Source organism: Neofelis nebulosa, chromosome 17 (assembly GCF_028018385.1).
Source record: "Neofelis nebulosa isolate mNeoNeb1 chromosome 17, mNeoNeb1.pri, whole genome shotgun sequence".
Lineage (NCBI taxonomy): Eukaryota > Metazoa > Chordata > Mammalia > Carnivora > Felidae > Neofelis > Neofelis nebulosa.
Genome location: NC_080798.1, coordinates 6977593 through 6990643, shown reverse-complemented (window position 1 = coordinate 6990643; position 13051 = coordinate 6977593). Strand labels below are relative to the sequence as shown.

At 42.4% G+C, this 13051-nt stretch overlaps 2 protein-coding genes across 14 annotated transcripts in view; one reads left to right on the top strand and one right to left on the bottom strand.

The window, feature by feature from the left end:
- Positions 1–11681, bottom strand: part of LOC131499863 (zinc finger protein 577-like) — a 52007-nt gene extending 40326 nt beyond the window's left edge. For 3 of the 13 annotated variants that reach the window (XM_058708354.1, XM_058708347.1, XM_058708353.1), the window contains exons 1-2: positions 11516–11672; positions 2541–2740 (exon numbers count right to left, since the gene is read on the bottom strand). In XM_058708354.1, coding sequence (XP_058564337.1) covers positions 2541–2555 — 15 coding nt within the window. In that variant the 5' untranslated portion in view covers positions 2556–2740; positions 11516–11672. Of the gene's footprint in view, positions 1–2540; positions 2741–10281; positions 10374–11515 lie in introns of all 13 variants that reach the window. The other 10 variants (XM_058708356.1, XM_058708357.1, XM_058708348.1 and 7 more) reach the window with 7 other exon arrangements.
- A 54-nt stretch (positions 11682–11735) lies between these two features.
- ZNF613 (zinc finger protein 613) overlaps positions 11736–13051 on the top strand; it is a 77025-nt gene continuing 75709 nt past the window's right edge. The window contains exon 1 of the mRNA XM_058708379.1: positions 11736–11830. The gene's annotated coding sequence lies outside the window, so the exon portion shown is untranslated. The remainder of the gene's footprint in view (positions 11831–13051) is intronic.

Here is a 13051-nt window from a genome sequence, read left to right as displayed (position 1 = left end):
GATAAATTATGTGCACGGTTACCATTTCACATACCACAGGACCCTGTGTCTTAGTCTCAGGCTGCTATAACAAAGTAACACAGACTGGGTAGCTTATAAAAACAGAAATTTAGTTCTCACAGTTGGGGAAGGTAGGAGATCCCAGATCAAGGAGCCAGCATGGTTGTATTCTGTTGAGGGCCCACCTGCTGGTCCAAAGGCCCCCACCGCCTAACACCATCATCCCTGGGGGGCAAAATTTCAACATATAAATTTTGTGGGAACACAAACATTCAGCCAACAGCACCATGGAATTCTACTAATTAGTTCTTTGTAGGCTAAAAGAGTATCAAAATAATATTCGAAAAAAAATATTTTCAGAGACAAAACAATGTGCAGAAGGAAATGTTCATTCTTTGTTTATAAGTGAAAAACTATCCATCATCTAAACACCCATCAAAAGCAGGCAAGAATGTATTACAGCACCTCCATGCTGTAATATACCATGCAAACGTTAAAATCAATTTGGTAGATATAAACATTGGTATCAATGATCTTCAAGGCATTCTCTTACATGAAAAAAAAAAAAAAATCAAGTCCCCAACTAGTATATATGTATTCCAGACATATCTTTATAGATTAAAGACCAAAAATCTTTATAGATTTAAGATTTTTTTGATGTTTATTTATTTTTGAGAGAGACAGAAAAAGACTGAGAATGGGAGAGGGGTAGACAGAGAGGGAAAAGATCTGAAGTGGGCTCTGAGCTGACAGCAGCAGGCCGGATGCAGGGCTCAAACTCACAAACCATGAAATCATGACCTGAGCTGAGTCGGATGCTTAACTGACTGAGCCACCCAGGCGCCCCTAAAAAATCTTAACATATACACATACGTATGCATATAGAAATGTGTATAAATATATTCTACCATATGTTAATTGTACAGAGATTAGTCAGAGACCCAAACTATTAACATCTGTTACTCCTTGGTTTGGGGGTTGGGCAGGAAAAGGTAAAAGGGGATATTCTCTTTTAGTGCAAATACTTCTTTTTGCTTGACTTTTTTACATTTAAATATAGCCATGCACCATTAAGTATTTAAAAATACAAAGGCCAGGGGCACCTGGTTGGCTCAGTCAGTTAAGCATCTGACTTTGGCTCAGGTCATGATCTCACGGTTCATGAGTTGGAGCACCGTGTCGGGCTCTTTGCTGACACCTCAGAGCCTGGAGCCTGCTTCAGATTCTAAGTCTCCCTCTCTCTCTCGGCTCCTCCCCTACTCGTGCTCTGTCTGTCTGTCTCTCTCTCTCTCTCTCTCTCTCAAAAATAAATAAACATTTAAAAAAATTAAAATAAATAAAATAAAAATACAAAGGCCAAACTAAGAATAGTTGACTCTGACTTCTTTTTCTGAACCTGTGGTTAAGAAGGTATAGGGGCGCCTGGGTGGCTCAGTTGCTTAAGTGTCCGATTTTGGCTCAGGTCGGTCATGATCTCACAGTCTGTGGGTTCGAGCCCTGTATCGGGCTCTGTGCTGACAGCTCAGAGCCTAGAGCCTGGAGCCTGCTTTGGATTCTGTGTCTCCCTAGCTCTCTGCCCCTCCCCTACTCTCTCTCTCTCTCTCAAAATTAAACATTAAAAAATTTAAAAAGTTAAAAAAGAAGGTATAAAGGAGGGGCCGTGCTGTCAGCACAAAGCCTGCTTTGGATCCTGTCTCCCTTTCTCTCTCTGCTCCTCTCACACATAACATGCGTGCAGGTGCATCCTCTCTCTCTTTCTCTCCCTAGAAAACAAACAAACAAAAAGGTATAGAGGGAGCATTGTCACTATCTGTATTCCAAGCTGTTATCAAAGAATGGAACTTTTAGCTGTCTTCCGCCAAATGGCAGAATTCTTCATGGAGAATGGCTCAAAGGTCAAGCAGCCCATTCATTCTATTAAATAATCCAGGCTTTATTCCTGGGTAAAGTGTGGACTGCTGGAAGGTTCTATTGTCAAGGTGCACTGCTTTTGAAGAATTCCGTCCAATCCAGTTCTGCTCTGGCATTACCCCCTGAGCTTACTCTGAGGAACACGATGAGAAAAAGCCAAAGGAAGCATCCTATGCCTTTATTACATGGTTGATATCGAGGACACTGTCTACCACAAAATCTCTCTGGAGAGCTAGGAAAAGAAATTTCTTAGACTCTCTGAGCAATGAGATTACTTTCCCTGAAGAAATGGTTTGCTTTCTCCTCACAGACACTGCAAATCATGTAATATTTCGTGTTTTTCTTAGTACCACAGCTGCCAAGAGGAGGAGACACAAATTCAAAGCTAAGACAGCCCACAAGGCCTTATACAGCCATTTAGCTCCCATCCTTAAGGACTTTGTATGGACCCTAGGACCTATACATATCCCTTGCTTCCTTATTTGCCCAGATTTGAAGATTATAACCCAAACTTATTTTCCAACAGACCCTGACTTTTATCAACATATACTGTCTCATTTTATCAAACTGTTAGAAGCTTCCACAAATCCACTGGGAAACAAAGGACAGAAAGGTACAACAAACCTCACCTGGGCCTTGGTCATTTTCTCTTGTTCTTAAAAAAGGGCTAGAAACTCCAGGATATGCTCTGTCTTCTGTCTGCTCTGGGCCTGCCCAGAAGATATAGTCAAGGTATCTCAGGTCAGGCTGCTGCCAGAAATGATGATCTCCCAGGCCTGGAACCTCCTCCTTCTAGGACCAATAATGCCTCGTTCCCCTGGACTAGAACCTGTGGATTCAAGAGCAAATTCAATGGCAAGAGGACATACACCTGGGACCACAGCTCTCTTCGGCTGTGTGGATTCTAACAACAGGCCCCAACATTTCCTCTGTCTCTTTAACACCCAGGAAGCTTTTACATTATGAGGCCACGCTCCATGGGAAGATACGGAATGGGTGAGGGGAATGTCTGTTTTTTTTTTTTTTTGGGGGGGGGGGAAGTTGGACAAGAATGGATGTGAAAGAAATGGGAGAAGAACACGGCTCATGGTCTTGCCTGCTGTCAATTTCTCACACAGATCAATTTTAGGAAAGATAATGTATATAAGTGGTGGCTTTGGAAACTGCCTTAAACCCACCTGTGCCTACACATCCCTGAAATTTTTGTTTATTGCACTGGAGCAATTATCCCATTTGAAGACCAAGGTACTATACAAATCATGACCATCGTCTTATTTAATCCTCAGTACTACTCTATAAGGTAAGCATTATCTCCATTTAAAAAAAAAATTTTTTTTTAACGTTTATTTATTTTTGAGACAGAGAGAGACACAGCATGAACGGGGGAGGGTCAGAGAGAGGGAGACACAGAATCCGAAACAGGCTCCAGGCTCCGAGCTGTCAGCACAGGGCCCGACGCGGGGCTTGAACTCACCAACCGCGAGATCATGACCTGAGCCGAAGTCGGATGCTTAACTGACTGAGCCACCCAGGCGCCCCAAGCATTGTCTCCATTTTAAGCGCAAGTAAGCTGAGGCTTGGTCAGGTGACGTGTGTTGTCCAGGTTAACATCCTTCCTAAGTAGCAACGTGGGATCTGAATCCACATCTGCCTCTCTCCTTTATGACATATCCCTTTTCCAATAGCCTCACGATACAGTTTTTGGTTTTTTTTTCTCTCTCTCTCTCTCTCTTTCTCATGCACTTTATGAACTTTACTCCCTTGGCACATCACACTGTGGAGTGGCCATACTGTGGAGTGGCTATATGGTCACAGTTACAAAAACAGAGCCCCTGCAACTGTCTCTTGTAATATCTGTTGTCCACCCCCAGCCAACTCCTTCCACATAATCAGGAAAGCAAATGCAGCCTCATTCTTGCCTCAGTAGCAGCAGATCAGAGATCAGTCTCCCCACGGGCCAAGCCCTGGAGCCATGCTGGAAACTGGAAACCCACACTGAGGACACCAACACCATGAAGTCAATTTGAATACTGCTTTCACCCTACAAGGCAGCAACTAGGGAGTGAGATAGGAATGAGTTTACAACTGAGATCTCTAGGAATGGAGATCAAGGACCCAACTGTTTCCAAGAAGCTCCTTGGCAGACTTTCCCTCACATTTAACAGATCAGAGCTGCATAAAATGTTCACGCCTGGAACACAGCAATGAAACTGAGAATGGCAATGGACGACGTACCCTGACTGGTAGGACTAATCTGCATTTCCTGCTGAACTGAATGTTAAAGTCAAGTTCCCAGATGGATAGCTGTCTAAATAAAATAGGGATTTTTTTTTTTAAGGGGCATAGATGTCAGGTTGGCAGCCAACCTCTTTATTTTATTAGCCCTTTATTTTAGTAGCCACTAAAATAAATTAATAGGTTACAGGAGAAAAGCCTAAATTGATATTTTAAAAAGCAGTTCATAAGATACAGTATTCTTTTTGTTACAAACCTAGGAATGGAGTGGCTACTTCCTTAGACTCATGGTACAATGGGAAATAGATATTTGGTATTTGTCCCAGATTCCTGGCACAGAGCTCCTAAAATCCCTGGACTCTCTGGAGAGAGACAAGAGTAGCTTTTATATGCCAATGATTTATTGGTGGCTGGGGGTCCCCAAATAGCCTCAGGATGGGATTGGTCCCCAAAAAGACCAAGGCATGATTAGAGGGTTGGAACTTTCAGCCTCACCTCTGGAACCTCTGGGAAGCAGAGAAGGGCTGGAGATTGAGCTTGGTCAATGATTTAATCAATCAGGCCTATTTAATCCACAAAATCTCCTACATTACAGGGTTTGGAGAGCTTCTGAGTTGGTGAACACTTCGAGGTGCCAAGAGGGTGGTGTACCCCAACCGCACAAGGACACAAGCTCCTGTGCTCAGGACCCTTCTGGACACTACCCTATGTACCTCTTCACCTGGCTGTTCCTTTGTATCTCTTATAATAAACTGGTGATAGTAAGTAAAGTAGTTACTTTACTGAGTTCTGTGAGCTGTTCCAGCAAATTACTGAACTTGAGGAAAGGGGGTGTGTAGAAACCCCTGAGGTACTGGTTCACTGATAGAGGATTAATTGAATGAATAATTATATTCTACCTAATGGAATATTATGTGATTATTTAATATGTTAATACATATTTCCGGAAATAAAAAATGTCCACGCTATACAGCTCAATGAACAAAGCACATTTCTACTCATTATGTATATAATATGATACTGTATTTCTGCCAAAGTAAAGCAATACATCTATATCTGTGTGTGTGTGTGTGTGTGTGTGTGTGTACGTGTTTATACACACAAAAATAAATATAACAATGTGAATAACTGTTATAGCTGGCTCTGTAGATTGGGAAAATGGAATTCACGTCTTTTTTCTTCCCTGCAATACCACAGGATTTTTTTTAATTAAATATTTTTAAATTAAAAAAAAATCTGCACTTGAAATAAAACTAAAGATGTTGCAAGTCATTGTAAATCGACAGCCATAGGCTTTAAGAAGGAATGAAGAGAGGACAGAAGAAAACAAGTACCCTGGCCCATAAGATACCCTAGCTTCAGGATTTGGCTGAGTGCTTCATCATTCTATAGTTTAACTTGTTCTTCCCCACCTCCCCTAAACTTTTCTTATAAACTGGGTAGTTGGACTTATGAGGTCTGATGACTCTTTTGGCAAGAATCTTTCATTAATGGTGCCATATACTTAATGCAACATGTTGACACATAAGAGGAGGAAAAAAGGAAACAGAAGAGGGGCTGTTAAAGAATAACAGAGACCTAAGAGGTATAAGAAGGAAATGTAATGCACATTATTTGGGTCATAACTCAAACAATCCAATGTTAAGGGCAACATTGCCAATATCAGAAAAAACTTGAATATGAATAGGCACTGGGTCTTGGATCAAATAAAAGAATTATTCATTTTGATACATTTGAAAATGGCCTACTGGTTATGAATTTTTTAAATGACCTTACCAGTTAGAGATGCACAATAGAATATTTACAAGTTTAAGGACAACAGGCCTTGGATGTGCTATGACATTCTCCAGAGAAAAACCAGAAGTGGCAGAGGCATGATGAACCTGACTGGCCATGAGTTGATAATTGTGGAAGCTTGGTGATGGGCATAAATTGTAATGTTCTCTCTACTCTGAATCTCCATGAAAAAAAGTTAAAAAGAAAAAAGTCATCAGGGCCTGACGACTTCTACCTAAAGTTTACAGTACAGATGATTCTGGTATTATATAAACTCTCACAGATCACAGTAAAGTAGGAGAAGTTTCTGTACTAATTGTATGAAGCCAGCACTTTAAAATACTAATCACTACGGGGCGCCTGGGTGGCTCAGTTGGTTGAGCATCTGACTTCAGCTTGGGTCATGATCTCGTGGTTCATGGGTTTGGGCCCCATGTCGGGCTCTGTGCTGACAGCTCAGAGCCTGGAGCCTGCTTCGGATTCTGTGTCTTCCCTGCTCACTCTATGTCTCTCTCTCTCTCTCTTTCTCCCTCTCTCTCTCTCTCAAAGATAAATAAATATTAGGGGTGCCTGCGTGGCTCAGTTGGTTAAGCGTCCGACCTCAGCTCAGGTCATGAACTCGGGGTTTGTGAGTTTGAGCCCCGCATCAGGGTCTGTGCTGACAGCTCAGAGCCTGGAGCCTGCTCCGGATTCTGTGTCTCCCTCTCTCTCTGCCCCTCCCCTGCTCATGCTCTGTCTCTCTCTGTCTCTCAAAAACAAATAATGTTAAAAAAATTTTTTTTATAAGTAAATATTAAAATAAATAAATAAAATACTAATCACTAGATATTTTTAGAAAAAGAGAGAACTACATAGATGCTTGCTTACACATTGATTTTCATTCTTCCTTCTTTTTAAAAAATGTTTTTTTTAAGACAGAGCACAAGCATGAGTAGGGCAGGAACAGAGAGGGAGAGAGAAAGAATCCCAAACAGGCTTGGTGCTAAGAGTGCAGAGACTGATGTGGGGCTTGAACTCACGAACTGTGAGATCACGGCCTAAGCCAAAATCAAGGGTAGGATGTTAACCGAATGAGCCACCCAGGCGCCCCAAAATGGAGATTTTTCTAGATATCATTTTGGTATTGCTTTCTAAGCTTAATTACACTGTAGTAGAGAAAATCTTCCAAATGATTTCAATCCTTTGAAATTTGTTTAGACTGGCTTTATGGCCTACCACATGCAAACTTTTTATAAATGTTCTATGTGCATCTGAGGAAAATTGTTGGGTGGAGTGTTTCACATCAATCAAGTTTGTTAATCATGTTATTCTTGTTAATCATGTTATTCTAACGGTTCAGGGTTAGCACTATCGTAGGCTGGTGACCTGTTTTTGTAAATAATGTTTTTCCAGACCTCGGCCATACCCATTTGTTTATGTATTTTCTATGGCTACTTTCATCTTACAATGGCAGAGCTAAGCAGGTGCAGACAGACCATCTGGCCCGCAGAGCCTAAAATATTTACTCTCGCTGCCCTTTACAGAAAGTTTGCCGACCACTGTTAAACTATAGCCTTCTAGCTTTTTCTCTCCTTGTTCTATGTTACTGAGAGAGGTGTGCTGAGAACTCCCATTACCACTGGGCATTTGTCATTTCTCCTTGTATCTAGTACACCCTACACTTCAGGAATTCTACTAAGTGTATACCCAGTACAGCTTTTATGCACCAAAAAGTACAAAAATGTTCATGTCAGCACTACTCATAATAGACACAAGTCAGTAACAACCTAAATGTCTGTTAATAGCAGAATGGATACATAATATAATCACACCAAAGAATACTACACAGCAATGAAAAGAAATTAACTACTGCTATATGCAACAATTTAGATGAATTTCACAACAAAATACTGAGCAAAAGAAGGCAGATACAAAAGGACAGGTAACCTATGGTTCCATCTGCATAAAGTTAACAACCAGGCAAATTTAATATAACGTTTTTAGGATAAGAATACCTCTAGAGAAGAAGGGGATTAGGATGAGTTGGTGCTCCTAGGTTGTTATAATAGCTTATTTTTTAATTTTTCATTTATACTTTAAAAATGCTTAAAAATTTTTTTAATTAATTAATTTATTTCTGAGAAAGGGACAGAAAAAGCATGAGCAGGGGAGGGGCAGAGAGAGGGGGCGAGAGAGAATCCCAAGCAGGCTCCACACTGCCAGCATGGAGCCCAATGTGGGCTCAGACTCACGAACCGTGAGATCATGACCTGAGCCAAAACCAAGAGCTGGATGCTTAACTGACTAAGCCACCCAGGTGCCCCTTGAAAAATACTTTAAAATAATTTTTTAATGTTTAATTTATTTATTTTTGAGAGAGAGGGAGAGAGAAAGGAGAGGGCAAATAGAGAATCTCAAGCAGGCTCCAGGCTATCAGCACAGAGCCCAACGTGGGGCTGGAACCCACGAACCATGAGATCATGACCTGAGCTGAAATCAAAAGTCAGACCCAGGGACACCTGGGTGACTCAGTCAGTTGTGCGTCCAACTTCAGCTCAGGTCATGATCTCGCAATTCGTGAGTTTGAGCCCTGCATCGGGCTCTGTGATGACAGCTCAGAGCCTGCAGCCTGCTTCAGATTTCTGTGTCTCCCACTCTCTGCCCCTCCCCCCACTCATGCTGTCACTCTCTCTCTCTCTCTCAAAAATAAACATTAAAATTAAAAAAAAAAAAGTAGGATGCTTAATCAACTGGCCCACCTAGGCGCCACTTAATTTTTTTTTTAATGTTTATTTATTTGGTGGGGGGAGGGGCAGAGAGAGACGGGGACAGAGGATCTGAAGCAGGCTCAGTGCTGACAGCAGTGGGCCCCATGCAGGCCTCCAACCCACGAACTGAAAGATCATGACCTGAGCCAAAATCAAAAGTTGGACTGACTCACCCAGACGCCCCTACTTGAAAAATACTCTTTTTTTTAAATTTTTTTTTTTTCAACGTTTTTTATTTTTATTTTTGGGACAGAGAGAGACAGCGCATGAACGGGGGAGGGGCAGAGAGAGAGGGAGACACAGAAGCGGAAACAGGCTCCAGGCTCTGAGCCATCAGCCCAGAGCCTGACGCGGGGCTCGAACTCACGGACCGCGAGATCGTGACCTGGCTGAAGTCGGACGCTTAACCGACTGCGCCACCCAGGTGCCCCAACTTGAAAAATACTCTTAAAGAAAAGTACAGCTCAGTTTCACTTATAAATGTAGAAGCAAATATTTTTAAATTTTATTATGAAAAATTCCAAATCAAAGAAGAAGAAACAGTATAATTAAACCCCATGCACAAAGAAAGAGGAAAGAACAGTATAATCAAATTCCTCACATCCATTGTGTCTTCAATAGTTAGCAACGCAAACCTAATTTTGTATATCTACACCACCACTCATCTCCCTCTACCACTGGATTATTCTAAAGCAAATCTGAGACATCTTTTTATTTCTAGACGCAAAAATACTAAGTAAAATATTAGCAAATAAAACCCAACCACATATTAAAAGAACAAATCATTATGGAGAAGTATGGTTTCTCCCAGGAATATAAGACACTGGGAAATCTAGCCATCTGTAAAGCAAATATTAGAGAGAGGAAAAATATAAATGAAAATAATTTTATTAAGTGATTCAAAGAGCTTTAATATACAGCATAGTGATTACAGTCAACACTGTACCATAGAACTGAAAGCTTTAAGATCTAAGCAAGTAGATCTTAAATGTTTTCACCACATAAAAGAAATAGTAATTATGGGGGCGCCTGGGTGGCTCAGTCGGTTGAGCGTCCGACTTCGGCTCAGGTCATGATCTCACAGTTTGTGAGTTCGAGCCCCGCGTCGGGCTCTGTGCTGACAGCTCAGAGCCTGGAGCCTGCTTCAGATTCTGTGTCTCCCTCTCTCACTGCCCCCTCCCTGCTCATACTCTGTCCCTCTCTGTCTCTCAAAAATGAATAAACGTTAAAAAAAAAATTTTTTTTTAAAGAAACAGTAATTATGTGACATGATGCAGGTGTTAGCTAACCTAAGGTAATAATTATTTTGCAATACATAAGTATATTAAATCAACACAGTTGTACACCTTAAACTTACAGAATGTTATATGTCAATTATATGTCACTAAAGCTGGAAGGGGGGGATCTTTGAGAATGGTGGGGGGGATCTTTGAGAAAGAGGAATAAAGCTTGATAAATCATGGCTACCATTTATTCAGACTAGACTAGGTACCAGGCACTACACTTTGTATTTAAAGAACATCTGCTAATTTAATTTTCATAATGACGCTATGAACTAGGAATTACGATAGCTTTTTCACAAATGAAGAAACTGACTCAGACATTAACCTACCCAAGTCAGAGGCAGAAGCAGGTTCTTCTTATTCCACAGTCCATACACTTGCCACCTGACCAAAATTATTTGCAGATAACAAAAACAGTCAACTAGAAAATATAAAGGAATTGATTTATAAGCTAGTAGCAGTAACGGTAGTAGACTGAGGTGACAGAATAAGTGTACCTTTTAAAGTTTTGTTCTTGTGCATTATATAAAATTAGAAGAAAGAAAAAAGAGGGAGTGCGGTCATATGGAGAAAAACCACACCATTTACCATTACAACAACAGTATAAACTATTTTTTTTTAAATGTTTTATTTATTTTTGAGAAAGAGTACAAGCCTGGGAGGGGCAGAAAGAGAGGGATACACAGAATCGGAAACGGGCTCCAGACTCTGAGCTTTCAGCACAGAACCTGGTGCGAGGCTGGAACAGAACTGTGAGATCATGACCTCGGTCAAAGTCCGACGCTTAACCAACCGAGCCACCCAGGCAACCCAACAGTATAAACTATTTAGGAATAAACATAACCAGATATGTCTAAGACACATGTGGAAAAATTACCACCACAGCTGGTCAGATCCTTTTTAAACACTTGGGTTAAAGGAAATCCATCAAATGTTCCAGAAAGTGGTGGACCTAACCCTCATCAGTTCCACCCAAATTAAAGCACCCACTTGATGGAACATAACTGCAGTAATTAAAAAAAAAAGAAAGATGAAAACTTCCAGAGTTAAAAATATGGAAATAGCTGATAAAATTATGTCACTACCTACACAAAACTGATCCCAACACTAAAAGCGAAATACACTATATTTTAACAAGAGTTATTTTCCGGAGTATGTAAGAGTTTGGGCATGTCATTACATGGGCAGGAAATAAAACTGAAAACATGTACTTTCAATAAGAACATACAGTAAAACATGGACGCAAGTGGCCAGAAACCCCATCTTTAAAAGTAAGGATGTGAAAAGCATCAACAACGGAACTCCCCAAAGGCGGTCACCGACACGGACACGACTCCCGCTTTCCCCGACCACAGACACCCCACAGCGCTGCTCTCTCCAAGTGCACGTCCCAACACGGAACCCCCACGTGACCCTCCGACACAGAACACCCCAGCGGGAATTCCCACTAGCTTCCCCCAACACCGACCCCCACGAGCTCCGAGGTTTGAAAAACAAAAAACAAAAAACAAAAAACCAACGAGCTCTCCCTGGCCCCGAAACACTCCCAGAACCGACACTGACCTGGCGATGGCCTCGCTCCTCACCACTGGAGAAAACCACGGTACCACGTCTCTAAACACTTTGCCTCTGTGTCCACAGACCCCCCTGAGTCCCACCTCAGCCTCTCCCAGACCCTCAGAAACGGAAAGGATGGTGACCGATAAGGGTCAGCGCGCGTCGTTCCAGAGACGCGAATTCTGGCGCTAGGTTCGGCCTCTGTGACGTCATATTGCAGCGCCCGCTCCAGGCTACTTGAAGGGAGCCGCCAGTTCTCCACCTATTGCCCTACGGCGGGGGTCATCTCTTTTTCTGTTTTTCAGGGGAAGGCCCAAGACGGTGAGAAGCTATTGAAAACGCTTTATTTCACTTCATTTCCAGGCCACTTGACCCCCTGGGCCCCGAATTTACAACTTCCACCAGGGGCAGTGCATAAACTGCTTAGCTTCTCAGAAACTCGGGCCTGCCCAGAATTCTTCTCAGGACGGGCCGAGAAGGTGGCGGACTTTGACACTTTGATTTCAAGGCTAGGGAAAAGCCGGGTGGGCGCAGCCAGCGTAGAAGTTCGACCGGGAGGAAGCCCGAGCCGAAGGGAACAACAGTTGGGAGGGAACCCGGCTAGCATCTTGGGAATGCTGGCTAGAGGGGGCTTTGTGGAGAAAGTGGCATTTCAGGCCAGTCTAGGGTGTAGAGAACCGCTGAAAAAGCCGTTGGTTAGAGAGTAGGTAAACAGAATCACATAGAGCTCTTGGTATGATTTGTGTAGGAGAAACTGTGGCTGGTGGTTGTTAGGGGTCAACAGAAGGGGCAGAGCCAGTGGAGAATCGTGGCTCTCCCATGGTGGAAGGAGCCAAAGGCTGGGCAAGATTTTCCTTCCATAAAGATGGAAAATTCCTTGCATCAAAAGTGCTGACGCGGGGGGGGGGGCGCGGTGTATGGGGGGCGCCTGGGTGGCTCAGTCGGCCAAGCATCCGACTTTGGCTCAGGTCCTGATCTCACGGTTCGTGAGTTCCAATCCCGCGTTGGGCTCTGCTAACAACTCAGAGCCTGGAGCCTGCTTCCATTCTGTGTTTCCCTCTCTCTCTGCCCCTCCTCCACTCACACTCTGTCTATCTGTCTCTCTCTCAAAAATAAATTAAAAAAAAAATTAAAAACATTTAAAAAAAAGTGCTGAGGGGGCCTCTCTGGCTCAGTTGGTAGAGCATGTGACTCTTGATCTTGGGGGTAGATTGTATTTAAAATTAAAAACTTAAAAAAAAAAAACTCTAAGAAAGGGAAGTGGTTGTATTCAATATTTCAGCCCAAATGATTAAACTGAGGAGCTCCCAGTGCAAAACTCATTCCCCATAGTTACACAACCACAATCAGAGCGCCTCCCCATTAAAGGGATTAATGATTCATTCATTCACTCAGCAGATGCTTATAAAATGTGGCAAACACTGTTCTGCGTGCTGGGGATACAAAAGCTATAAGTGCAGACAAAAATACCCTTCGTGGAGCTTAACGTTCTACTGACACGCAGAATGTAAAATTGATGGTTTGAATGTAAAGTTGCAAGAC